Source organism: Crinia signifera, chromosome 4 (assembly GCF_055691185.1).
Source record: "Crinia signifera chromosome 4, ASM5569118v1, whole genome shotgun sequence".
Classification (NCBI taxonomy): Eukaryota; Metazoa; Chordata; class Amphibia; order Anura; family Myobatrachidae; genus Crinia; species Crinia signifera.
This window is the reverse complement of record NC_139220.1, coordinates 234,674,936-234,688,776: the sequence shown is the minus strand read 5'-3', so window position 1 is coordinate 234,688,776 and position 13,841 is coordinate 234,674,936. Positions and strand designations below refer to the sequence as shown.

Here is a 13,841-nt window from a genome sequence, read left to right as displayed (position 1 = left end):
CACCCACTCCAGTGGGCACCTAACACGAACTGAAGAGTCCAGGGATGCAGTAGGGGAGGAGCCTACCCTCTAAAACTTTAGGATAGGTGCCTGGCTCCTTCGGACCCTCCTACATCCCAGTGTTGAGCTGTGTCACCAGGACCATTGAAAGAGAAAAGTCAAAGTTTGATTTAGGATTGTTTAGTTTGTCCCATTTATTTTTGGTCCCTTAAAGGGGGAATGCAGAAAGAGAAACCGTTGTAATTCCTACACTGTTCACCTGATTTGGATGTAAATGCCCTCAAATTAAAGCTGAAAGTCTGCAGTTAAAGAACATCTGGTTAGGTCCATAACTATTGGAACATCAATTCTCATATTGGATTTGAAATTAACCTGACTGTATCTAGCATCCTTGCACGTTAAACAGCCCTCTAGTCATGCCATGGTGTGCTTTGGTAGCACTGGGTGTATTTTCATGCAACTTTTTGTATTAAAAAGCATATTATCCGCAAAGATAAAAAGTGTCCCCAGCCCAGAATCTTAAGGGACACCACTTAAAGCTTTAGCCTAATTTGAAACACTTTTCAGCCAATTTTTCACCCAAGTACAAATGGTGCTACCCAGTCCAATTTCCCATATTTTCTAGATCAACCTCATGTGAGACACTGCAGCAAAGGCCTTAGAAAAATCAAAGTTTGTCCGGCTTTTTGTCGTCCGGTCAAAACCAGATAGCGTGACATATCCTTTATGGGTCTATAATTTCATGGATGGGTTTTACTTCCCTTTTTATATATTGACACTATGGGGAAGTTTGTTAAGATGGGAGTTCTACTGAAGATGGGATGTTGCTATGGGCAACCAATCAGATACTATTTGTTATCTCCTAGAAGGCGCTCAATAAGTAGATTCTAATTGGTTGTCCATAGCAACATCCCATGTGAAATAGGACTCAATCTTAGTAAATTTCCTCCAAAATCTGCTATTTGTCAGTACAGGTTGAGTATCCCCTATCCGAAATGCTCGGGACCACGAGCATTCCGGATAGGGGAAATTTTCGGTTTTTGGAATATTTTTTTAAAGCATACTTACCTGTCCCCTGATGGTGTCCAGTGGTCCATCGGCGGCCCCCGGGCGTCCACAGCAGGCCTCCGGCATCTTCTCCAGGGTCTCCAGCGGTCCCAGGAATGCATTGCGCGAGTGTGCGTGCGCACCGGTGACGTCACCGGCGTGCACACTCGCGCAATGCATTCCTGGGACCGCTGGAGACCCTGGAGAAGATGCCGGAGGCCTGCTGTGGACGCCCGGGGACTTGGTAAGTATGAAAAGAGGGTTAGGGGGTTTAAAAAAAAAAAAAATTCGAATGATTCCAAAAACCACGGTTTTTGGAATAATTCGGATAAGGGATGTCCGGATAAAGGATACTCAACCTGTACCTTGGTCCAAACCTGATGAAAATGACATAGACTGGCCTTTGCTATTTTAGAACTCAGATCCATTAGAACCCTAGGGTGTAAGCCATCTGGCCCTGGTGATTTATTAATCCTTTTGCATAGGCGCTTACGGACTTCTTCCTCAGTTAAACAAATATTAGGTAATGGGACGTGATCTTTACTATTTTGTATTAATCTCACCATTTGTCCTCTCTAGTAAATACTGTCGACAAGAAGGCGCTTAATTCCTCTGCTTCATTCTTATTACTAAATCCGCCTGACTCACTTATTTAGGAATCCTATATTTCTCTTTTTCAATATTTTACGATTGGTATATTTAAACTTTAGAGTTGGTCTTGCTTTGCATTGCAATTTGCTTCTCATTTTCCATTTTAGCAGCTCTGATTTACTTTCACATGTTTAGTTACATTCCTTGAAGACGGGTAAGTATAACCACTTCCCACAGTGGCGTAAGTTCGTCCCAGTTGCCCGGAGGCAAGATGAATATTGGTGCTCCCTCTCCCCACACACACACACGCAACGTTATTCAATATATATATATATATATATATATATATATTATATATATATATATATATAGTCTGTTATGAAATATATATTATATACTGTATGTATATACATAAAGAGAGGGAGAACACATACATATTTCAGAACTCAGCCACAGAAGCGTATTTGATGGCTTTCAATTAATTGATTTAACCTGGCAGTGGTGGAGAGGTGCCCCCTTGAGAGCAGGAGCCCGGCGGCAGATGACTCCATTGCCTCCCAGAGTTCTGCCTCTGACTTCCCATCAGACTTCCATGACTCTGGGGGAGATGTATGAAGTAGAGTAGTTAATAGTGTGGAGAAGATTCCCAGTGCAACTAAGCGGTTGAAGGTTATTTTATAAAACGTACTTGATGAATGTTACTTCAAATCTGATTTGTTGCCATGGGCAACTACTCTACTGGGCATACTTGTCTCATGCCTTTCTGTACTGTATCCTACCTTATAGAATAGGTACATAACAAGCAGATTTATAATATATTTATTATATTTGTTCATAGACATAGCATTTCATATTTGACTTACCATAACATTATAAAGACAAAGTTCTGCCGACAAATATTGTGCAACATACATTAGAATATTCTGTTAGATTTGTTTATGGAACATAATAAAACGGTAAACCACAGAAATGGGCTTTGTGTAACGATTTAAAATACTTTTTAGTGAATTACAAAAATCACAGACAAATATCACATCTGAAATCGTGTGGTGTAGACCTCATACAACAATAAAATATATATTTTTGCACATCCATGTGTAGCAGTGTCTGTTTTCATAAAAATAAAATTGCTATAAAATAAATACATATAAAAGATGACACCTAATAAAAGTTAAGTCACTCAAGTAGCAAGGCGTTCACAGAATGCCACATTCAGAGGGCTTTCAGAGTCGTTTTTATGATGGTGTAATTGTCTTCTGGTGATTACTGTGGAAGAGGAATAACCACTTCAACATAATTAATTGGGAAGAAACCAGATTCTCCTTTGACCATGCCTTCATACCAGTTCTTGTCAATTTGGTTGGTTAAAGTAATGATGTCTCCTTCTTTAAATCCAAGTTCTCCTTCATTCTCCGGGTCAAAGTCATATACTGCTCTGCAACAGGGCTGGTCCAAATGTATGGTGGAGCCTGGAGAATATGCACAGAGGATTAACTCATTGGACTGTACAGTATGTAATAGAAGCTGACTATATAGGGAGAAATGTAATAGATTACGGCACAGGTTCTTAAACTCTGTCCTCAGGATAGATTCGGTATGAAATCCCGACTGTCAAAATACCGTCAGCTATTGACCGACTGTCAAAATCCCGAAAAGGTTAAAATACCGACATTTACAATACCAACAAGGTCAAAATACCGACATTTACAATACCACCAATGTCAAAATACCGATATTTACAATACCAACAAGGTCAAAATACCGACATTTACAATACCAACAATGTCAAAATACCGATATTTACAATACCAACAAGGTCAAAATACCGACATTTACAATACCAACAAGGTCAAAATACCGACATATAGAATGTAGACTGGTGAAAAAGTCAACATGACTTTCGGACAACAGGTCAACATGGGTTTTTCTCACTTTTTTTTTTTTTACCCAAATGTCGACATGGACACAGTTGGAAGTCAACCGCAGCCCCTTGCATCGCTCTCTGCGTTCGGCACACTATTTTGTTCTCCAACCACGCCTTAGGCCTAGTGGATGGTAGGGCATGAAATACCAACTGTCTGCACATATCAGGTCAAAAAAAAGTGAAAAAACCCATGTCGACCTCGCGACCTGTTGACCGAAAGTCATGTTGACTTTTTAAAACTGTCTACATTCTATATGTTGGTATTTTAACCTTGTTGGGATTTTAAATGTCAGTATTTTGACCTTGTCGGGATTTTAAATGTCGGTATTTTGACCTTGTCATGATTTTGACAGTCAGTCAATGGTTGTCGGGATTTTGACTGCATCCCCTCAGGACCCCACACAGTTCATGTTTTCCAGGTCTCACAAAATCACAAGTGAAATAATTGGCTCCACCTGTGGATCTTTTAAAATATCTCAGTGAATAATGATTGCATCTGTGTCCCTGCAGGGTGACCTGGAAAACGTGAACTGTATGGTGTTTTGAGGACCAACTTTGCCAAACGCTGGCACTTAACAAGGTATTTTTTTTTTTTAGAGGGGGGGTGGGGGGTTTGAGACTGGACACACCAAGTTCCCGAAAAAATGCCTGATATGTTCTTTATTTTCCCGGCAGAGAAAACACAACGGCCCATGAGCTTGTCACGGTTTTTGTGTATGCCATAAGAGGTAAGTTTTCAGGCAGTCCTGATTTTACTGCCCAAACAATTACAACTGATCATTGAATTCCCCCTATAATCTAATTACAAAATACTTTGTAGCTCAAATTCCAGTTGTGAGTAAATGCAAATGCTTTTATAATGCATTGAACCACACTATTCAGTCCCTTTTCCACTGCTGCTAAAATTTGGGTTATTGGCATAATGCAGGAGCGGCTCGGTGGAAAAGGGTTAACAGAGTTACAGTGACATGATGATCCAACCTGGCTAGCTTGCACAGTTGGGTTGGTCTATGGAAGAATCCGGGTCACGGTGCAGTGTAAATGGGTAAGCTGGGTCGATACAACTCTGCAACAGTTTACAACATAGCTGGGGCTATGTTTTATTATCTCATCTCTTAGCACCATGACTGTTCCTGTTTCCAGTAACATCGCTAACCTGGGTTAGGCTGGCACTCTGAAAGGTTTCTCACACCTGTATACAAACTCCTGGGTTCAAGCTGGCATTTTAAAAGGGGTATTAGAACTTGATCACTGTGTAAATTCGGGAGGAGGGAGGGAATTGACCAGCTACTACCAGATGTATTTATATGTGTATGTGTGTGTAGTAGTTTATGAGTGAAGATCTTAATTTCAGCACATTGTTGCTTTCTGGTACAGCCTTCAGCTGTGTGCTCACATGTCCAACTCCGACTATTTATACAGTCCTCCTGCAGATCTGGTCACAGATTCTACAGACAATCTATGCACACACACTTGTCCAATTTTTAAGCAGACCACCAATCTGCATCTGCTGAAAGGACAGTATCACCATACGCTTTTTACACAAAAATGTATATAATAGTGTTTGTGTTGAGTCTCTCTCCCAATTCAGTAAACCACTTGACCTCTCAGCCTTTGCTGGTTTTGTAAAATAAGATGAAAAATCAGTGTGATGCTCATATTTTACAAAGACCAGCAGTGGGCAATATACAGTACCATGAGGTCACCTGGCTATCACATTGAACAGCCCTGGGCTGGAATTACCAATCAACAACCAGTCTGGGACTATTCTGTATATAAATTGGGTTGTGGATGCAGGGCTAATGGTATGGAAAGTGTTGATCTAGTTCTTTACAGGCAGTCTACGGGTCCCCGCAAATGTGTTCTGGCATGCTGGTGCTAAGCTCTTTTGAGTGGTAGTTGCCCCTCATGGCTTCAGGTATCTTTTTTTAGGAGCTCTTGTCTGCGCCTTTAATGCCCAATGGACTCTTGATGCTGTCTCACTAATACCACATTCTCATTGCCGCCCCTGCAAAATCCCGGGTTTTTGTTCCCGTGTTTTTGGCAGGGCACAGAGTATCTCCGCTGTACAGACCCCATTCACACTGCACCTTACACCCAGTAAATCTCTGTGTCTGCCCCCTTAACACTGCTTCCCCTGGTCTGCCTGCCAACAAGTGTGTGGAATCTAAGAGCAGCTTTGATTGGCTGTTGAAAAAGTGTCTTTGATTGGCTGTTTAAAAAGCAGCTTTATGCAATGAACTTGCATACGAAAACCCGGGTCTAGCCTGTTCACACTGCCATACACCCATGTATTACCCAGGAATAACCCTGCAAAAAAAAAAACGTGTGTGTAATTCCCGGGCCATTAAACCTGGCAATTTCACTCACACCCGTTCACACTGTGACAGGACACAGAAAATTACTGTTTGCCCTGGCAAAAACCCGGGTTTTTATGGCAGTGAGAATGGGGTATTATTTAAGCCAACCCAAGGTGGACAAGAGTGATGGCACTGTGAAATGCGATTGGCTCATCACATCCATCTTGAAATTCGAAAATGGCTCCTACTACTTTAGAACTGTCACTGGTTGCAAAGTCTTATGCCACAAGCAAAAACTTTAGCTGCTAAGTCTCATCTTGGCAACTGTACAAGATCAGTCAGTACTGACTGTAGAGAGAGTGGTAACTAATAGCTAATTTGTGGACATATTGCTGCAGGAGTGGGGATGCAGTTACGATCCCGGCGTTCAGAATCCCGACCGCCGAAATGCCGACACATTCTCCCTCCTGGGGTGTCCACGACACCCCTGGAGGGAGAACAAATTAGTGTGCCGAGCGTAGCGAGGCACCGGGCCCGCTGCGTGGCGAGCGCAGCGAGCCCGCAAGGGGGGGCGATCCACGTCCCCCCCTTGTCGGCATTTCGGCTGTCGGGATTCCGGCGTCGGGATCCCGACCGCCGGGATTCAATAATGAATCCCAGGAGTGTTTCTCTTAACAAAATAGTACTAATATAGTAAGAACAGGATGGGGTCTGTATACTAATGACCAATGAATTTATGTAGTCACTATAATTGTTGTGAACCTGTTTTATTGTCAGCATATAATCAGTCCATAGACTGTACTTCTGAGCAAGCTCGGGTAACTTGCGAAACCAAGTAATACCCCTTTTACACCGCCGAAAAATCCGGGTCAGTGGCGGGTCAGACCCGGATCATCAGCGGTGTAAATGGGGTATATCTGTGTCCATTTACACAGGTCCTGACCTGGGTAGAACCCGGATAGGACCCGTGTAAATGGTCCCGCTGTTGGTCCACAGCGTGCAGCGCTGTGGAAGCTGTCCCCAGGTGCTGCAGGAGGAGGGGGGTCCATGCGCCCGCGGAGGGGGCGGGTACCTGTCAGACTGAGGTCGGAGCCGGAGGGGATGATGTGCACTGCCGCTGTCCCCGGGTGCTGGGAGGAGAGGGGTGTCTGCGGCTGCTGAGGGGAGGTGGGGGTGCCTATCAGACTGAGGTCGGAGCCAGAGGGGATGATGTGCGCCGCCGCCGCCGCTGCTGTACCTCCCCCCCCCCCCCCCGCGAAGTTCCAGTCAGGATCGCAAGGTAAAAAACCTATGCAATCCCGATGCGATTTTGACTATATAGTCAAAATCTCATGCTGATTGTACCCGTGTGTACACACCATTAGTTTTCCATGCTCCTTCTGAATCATCGGCCCCCATTTGGCCCCCACACCCAAGGCTGCGAATGGATGCTTATGCAAAACATCTATTTGCAGCCGTGTGGGGAACTCACCGGGGGAGGGGCGTTTAATCCACATGCAATGCTACGAAATTTGTGCCAGTGAGTCTATCGAGGCTGGATCCACCCAGTTCTGAAGTAGATGCCTTTTCAGTGTCTGCCCTAATTGCGAGCACCCGTCAAGTGTGAGGGTGTTAAGGTCAGATACCTTAAGGTGCCCACACACTAGAATAATTTTTTTGGTGATCGGCCGATTTCCGACCGATCAGACAATTTCTGCTGCAAATCGGCTGATCTCGATCGGCTGCGCACTCCCTTTTGCTAAATCTTCTGATCTTACATGTTGCATGAAAGATCAGAAGGTTTAGCAAAACATCCATAGGAACGCACATTGGATCTTAAGATAAATCTTTGGTGAAGATGTGCGCTTGCCTGAAATCTTTTGTCCAGGATGGACAAAAGATTTCAAGGCTAAAGCTGGCCATACATCTACAGATTGATTGTCAGATTGGACTGTTTGGAACAAAAAACCTGGTAATGGATGAGAGTAAATGACAGTTGACCATTTGCTTTGAAATGCTGGAAAACTGCCAAAAACTGTCACTCATTCATTACCAGGTTTTTGTTCCAACCAGCCCAATCTGACAATTGACATCTTAAGATCACAGATCTTTCTAGTGTGTGGGCACATTAAGTTCTACCGCCGGATACCTGCACTCATTCTTGATGCCAGGCGCCTGTCAGGTATGCGGGTGTTCAGCCAGATATCTTAGGATCCATGTCGATCCTGCCGCTGGGTGCTTGCCATGTATGTGGATGTTAATCCAGGTAGCGGAGCTCTCATACTTGGGCGGCGGTGTTTGGCAATTGTGTGCTAACCCCAGGACCCAGCTGATGCTTGCAAATGCAGCTTCTGACGTACGTTTCGCATTCTAGCTTTATCACAGAGGGTATTGTGTCTCTCTCCCCAGGTCTATATGGCTGCGGTGCGCCAATCAGAGAGGCATCTACTGTGAAAGTCCGCTCATTATCTATTGTCTCAATTAGAGAAGAATGTACCAATCTGGTATTAAGATTAATATTTGTAGAAAGTTAAAAAAGAAAAATGATTCTGCACATGGGACCTTATTCAGGTGCATTTGCACGGGTGAGTGGTGTTTTGCGTCTGAGCATGCACAGATGCATTTCTGTGCAGATGCAGGGTGCATGCTGCCACGACGTACAGGGTGTTCTCCGGGTGCACACACCCAGAATTGCGGGCGTGGAGGGGGCATGCCGGGTGATTTCCCCATGGGAACGGATGTCACCTGTCTGCCCACTTCCTCCCGATCGTGCACGCATATCTAAGTGCTCTGAAAGTCAATTAGTGACATAGTAGTTAAGGCTGAATAAAGACTTGCGCCCATCGAGTTCAACCTTGGTAGTGAGTATGATCTATTAGCTTTATCCCTTGTTATACGCAGTGTATTCGGATATCTATTTATTGTGTCTGCCGACATCACCTCACCAGGAAGAGTTCCATAGGTTGGCTGCCCTGACCGTTAAGGGAACGAAATCTTCTTTCCTCTAATCTAAACTCATGCCCACGTGTCCTAGAGTCCTTCCTTACAGAAAAAAGGCGCCTGACAGTTCCTTATATTGGCCTCTGATATATTTGTACATGTTAAGCATGTCGCACCCTTAAATGTATCTTCTCTAGCGTAATTTGTTCTATCTATCTTCATAGCTTAAATTCTCCATTCCCTTTATTAGCTTGTTGCTCTTCTTTGGATTTTTTCTAGTTCTATGATGTCCCTTTTTATAATGCGGGGCCCAGAATTGTACTCCATATTCTAGATGTGGTCTAACCAATGCTTTGTACAGCTGAGTCCCTAGTCTCCATACCCCTTCTTATACAGGCTAGTATCCTGTTGGCATTATTTGTTGCTACAGGACACTGAGCACTACACCCCAGCTTGTTATCAATTTGAACTCCTAGATCCTTTTCAAGTTCTGAATTAGCCAGTGCCTCCCTGCTTAGGTTATCACTAGCACATTGGTTATGTCTCCCAAGGTGTGTATCCTTGCATTTATTCACATTGAACTTCATTTTCCAATTTTTTTTTACCCACTTATCTAGTTTATTAAGGTCGCTCTGAAGTGTGGAGAGATCATTGATTGTTCCAATTACTCTACTATGTTTTGCGTCATCAGCAAAGATGGAAACATTGCTGAGTATTCCCACCCCAATATTGTTAATAAATATGTAAATAAAAGGGGCCCTAGCACCGACCCCTGTGGCACTCCACTTATCATATTTGATACTGCGCCCTTTACAACAACTCTCTCTCTTTTCATTATCAAGATTGTTGCGGACATCCTCATAAAAGCCTAGTAAATTTGTTTGGGACAATCGATTTTTCACAAACCCATGTCAGTTAATACGGATTCAACTGATATGCCTTGCGAATCAACCAGAATAACCCCCATAGTGAGATGTAGCTCATTTGTGCGGTGTTAATATGGTCCTACTGAGAGGGTTATATAAGCTTGATAGAATGAGTGGTTATCCCCCGCTTGCATAGATATACGTGCCTGGAGGATTGCTTATTGCATGCATAGACTTGTTTCTACGTTTGATAATTGTGTTATCCTACTAAAACAGCTGGTCTATATCAGTGCGAGAAAGAGATTGACCTCCTCATGCACAGGTATAGAATGCCTGGAGGATTGGTTATGAATTGCATGAATTTGTTACAGTTATCTTGACTCCTGGTAACAGGTTTATACATAGATAGATACATACATATAGTGAAATTAATAATGGGTCCATTTTCCAGTGCCTTTATTGTATCACATAAAAACATGCTGAAAATGCTGAACTTTCTCTACATCATCCTCTTGCATGTGGTATCATCTTACTCAATTCCTTTTTTGTCTCATCCTCTGTCTGTGTCTATGCTTCCATTCTTTGTGTCTGTCACCATGGTTTTTTAGTCTGTCTCCCCATTTGTGCTTTCATTTTGTGTGTATATCTCCCACTGTGTCCCCTATTACTTCTATTTATTTTGATTGTATTATATTATTGTTTATTTGGTACTTGTTTCCTAGCACGGCGCCCCCGATTTTGATCGAAGTACATCGCATCGTATGCAATATAGCGGCATGCAATGCGATTTTTAATTGTACAAGCACCCTGATGGGTGCTTACAATGTTAAATGCACCCCCATTGTCAACGCCAACCCCACTATCAATGCCAACCCGAAGCGTGGCGAGCGGCGGCAGTACGCGTCCTCCGACCTTTTCATACCCCCACTATCCACGTTGTCGCACAGTTGATTTTAGATAGTGTGGCGAGCGCAGCGAGCCCCGCAAGGGGACGCGGATTACTTTACATGTATTCCGCTGCGCTCGCCACGCTTCGGGCTTGGTGGCTCGCTGCGTTCGCCACACTATCTAGAATCAACTCCAAACCGACGTGGATAGTTGGGGTATGAAAAGGTCGGAGGACACGTACCGCCGCGGTTCGCCACGCTTTGGGTTGGCGTTGATAGTGGGGGTGGCGTTTACAATGGGGGTGCATTGTACAATTAAAAAATCGCATTGCATGCCATTTGCTGGCATGCAATGCTATGTGATATTTAATTGTACATTCTTATTAATTTACGCAAATATCGCATCGCATAGCATACCACTATATACGGTATGCTATGGGCGCCGTGCTAGGAAACAAGTACCTTTTATTTATATGGTGCCTCATGGGTTCTGCAGCGCCCAACAATACATAAATTAGCAAAAACAAGAAAACAATGACTTAAGGGACATACACATGTAGAGAGACATGGGGGCCCTTTTGGACAGGTGGACTTACTCCCCTATAATACCCCCCACCCCCCTTAATCCGGCTCTGCCCCACACACACCTTAGTCACAGAGGCGGACACATGCAGCCATGAGTGCGACCAAAACGCCTTTCACAGGGGCTTAACTACAATTTTGTGGGCCCCACATCAAAATCTTGAAATGCACCCCCCCAGCCTTTGTCACCACAATTATATAGGCTTCATCCCCTATCGTGTAGTGTGTGTGGGCAGAAAGTAAGGGGGGTTTTCTGAGCAAAATAGCGAATTATCAAAAGAGAGACAATGTCTGGGAGAGAGAGAGGAGCAGGAAAGAGTGAGTGTGGAGAAAGAGAGGGAGAATGATTGAGCAGGAGAGACACTCCTTGACTACAGCACAAGATGGGTTGGCGGTATAGATGGAAAGAAAGATGGTTGGGGGGCATAGGCAGATAGACAGGCAGAGCCCATTATGGGGCATCAACTGAAAGGTGGGCGGATGGGAGGGGGCACAGATGGACAAGGCCCCCACGGATGGACGGGAGGGGGCACGGATGGATGTACAGAGGCATGGACGGACAAGAGGAGGCATAGATTGGAGATGGCATAGACAAATGGAAGGACAGAAGGGGGTACGTAATTGGATGGATGGGAGAGGGCATACACAGATGGACAGACAGGATGGGGCATACTGTAGTTGGACAGGAGGGGGCATAGACAGATGGATGGACAGGAGGGGGCATAGACAGATGGACGGACAGGAGGGGGCATACTGTAGTTGGACAGGAGGGGGCATAGACAGATGGACGGACAGGAGGGGGCATATACGGATGGATGAACTGGAGAGGGAATAGAAGGATAGGCATGACTGGATTCCCTAACTACACAGGGTACAGGAGATGCAGGTTTTATGGGGCATGGAGAAGGGGGTTACCCGAATGCAATACCACTACACCCTGTAAAGTTTGTTATTTATTTTGTAAAAAAAAATTATTCTGAAGTATTTCTACAGCTCTGGGTTTGGTGCCCAGCAACATATTTATTACTAGAAGGGAGACCATTCTTTGCAGAGGAGTACTGGAATGGGCCAGACGGAGTTCCGATCCCTCTCCAAGGGGGCTGTGGAAGGTGGGCAGCCCGTCGGGTACACCCACCCCAGGGACAGTCAGGCACTGGAGCCCTGTGAGCTGTCACCGCAGTTCAGGCATCACACTGCTACCTCCCCTGGCATCGCTGATCCTCATTTCCTGGCCAGTGCTCTCATGGGCTGCTTCACCCCGGCTCCCACACACCCCAGCTCCTGGGCAGAGGGGTTACAGTCCCAGCAGCGGCGGCACTGCTGCTCCTGCGGCCATCACACTGCAATAATCCCCGGTGCTGCTGCTGCAAATCACACAGCCTGTCCCCCCATACCTCCTCCTACTGGAAGTGGGACAGGCTGTGTGTTGTGCACTGGCCTGTCCGCCCCGCAGCAGCAACACTGAGAGTGCACGGTCTGCTCTCCAATTCCTTCACAGGAGAGCAGTCCTCAAACAGGGGACTGCACTGACTTAGCAGGAGATAGAGACATGGGGGACCTGCATCGCTAGAGAGTATACACATGGAGAGATTTGTGCTTACTTTCTAAGCCATCTACTCAGATTGCCTCGAAAACAGCACAAAAGCATGGCAATTAAGAGTACACGGTAAAGGTAAGGTAAGAAAAGCACATGAGGAGTGAGGATCATGCTTGTGATAGCATACGTATGATCTGATATATATAAGGGGACGGGCAGAAGTGACACTAGCAGCTGCTCCTGCTTATCACTTGGTCACAATATGGTTTATCTCTTCTGAGCCAAAGTAATCTGTACCCGCGTCCCCTCTCAGCACCCCAGGACAACAAGCCATTATGTTGCTGAGATTATTTTATGTGACTGTATCCTTTTAAAACAAAGCAAATGATATGTGGTTTGTTGTGTATGGTGCAGAAGGTCACCTTTACCTGATAATTTGATGGATGAAATGCAAGAGATCCCATTATGGTGTAGCTTCTCCGTTGACTCCAGCGTTGACATTATTGATCTTGTTTGGTGCTCGCGTTTAGGACGACTGGATGCTGAATTTAATCTGAGAACAAAGGACAATTGGTAATCTCCAGATAACAAGATATAAGAACAAGGCTTCTTATAATTCTACACAGTATCAACTAACTTTTTGTTTCTTGAGTCTGGAGAAAATATGTTCTTATACTGTTGAAAATGTGACCTTGTTCTTGTCTACTATGTCAGTGAATGGCTCATGAAAATGTATTGAGATCCTTTAAACTGAATTTCCAAGTAATAATAATAGGACTCAAGGCGATAGAATGAATGTAATACAGTACAGGAACAATGAAGTACACAAAAGCTTTTCATAAACTACGGAGAGCAGTGAGATACTTAAGCGAATTACAGAAATGCTTGGGTAAACAGGAAATCCTTGAGTCTGTTTTTGAAGTTTCTAGAGTGGGGGCCACTCGAACTGTGCGGGGAAGCGAGTTCCATAGAGTCATAGCCGCATGGCTAAAAGCCCGACCTCCAGATGAATTATGTGAGCTTCAAGGTACTGCTAAAAGTCCTTTTATCTACACATTGAAGTCAATGGGTCGGACAGAATGGAATCAGAAGCTGCTTTAGGGATCTTGGGCCTTGGTCATGTAGGTCTTTAGAATTCAGAAAGTTAATATTGAAGATGATTAGCCATCTAAAAGGCAGCCAGAGAAT

The 13,841-nt window shown here is 44.5% G+C and overlaps 1 protein-coding gene across 1 annotated transcript in view; it reads right to left on the bottom strand.

Annotated features, from left to right (window-relative positions):
* Positions 1-2,441: 2,441 nt before the first annotated feature.
* Positions 2,442-13,841, bottom strand: part of SH3GL3 (SH3 domain containing GRB2 like 3, endophilin A3) — a 116,968-nt gene continuing 105,568 nt past the window's right edge. The window contains exons 8-9 of the mRNA XM_083184012.1: positions 13,082-13,206; positions 2,442-3,107 (exon numbers count right to left, since the gene is read on the bottom strand). Coding sequence (XP_083040138.1) covers positions 2,902-3,107; positions 13,082-13,206 — 331 coding nt within the window. The 3' untranslated portion in view covers positions 2,442-2,901. The remainder of the gene's footprint in view (positions 3,108-13,081; positions 13,207-13,841) is intronic.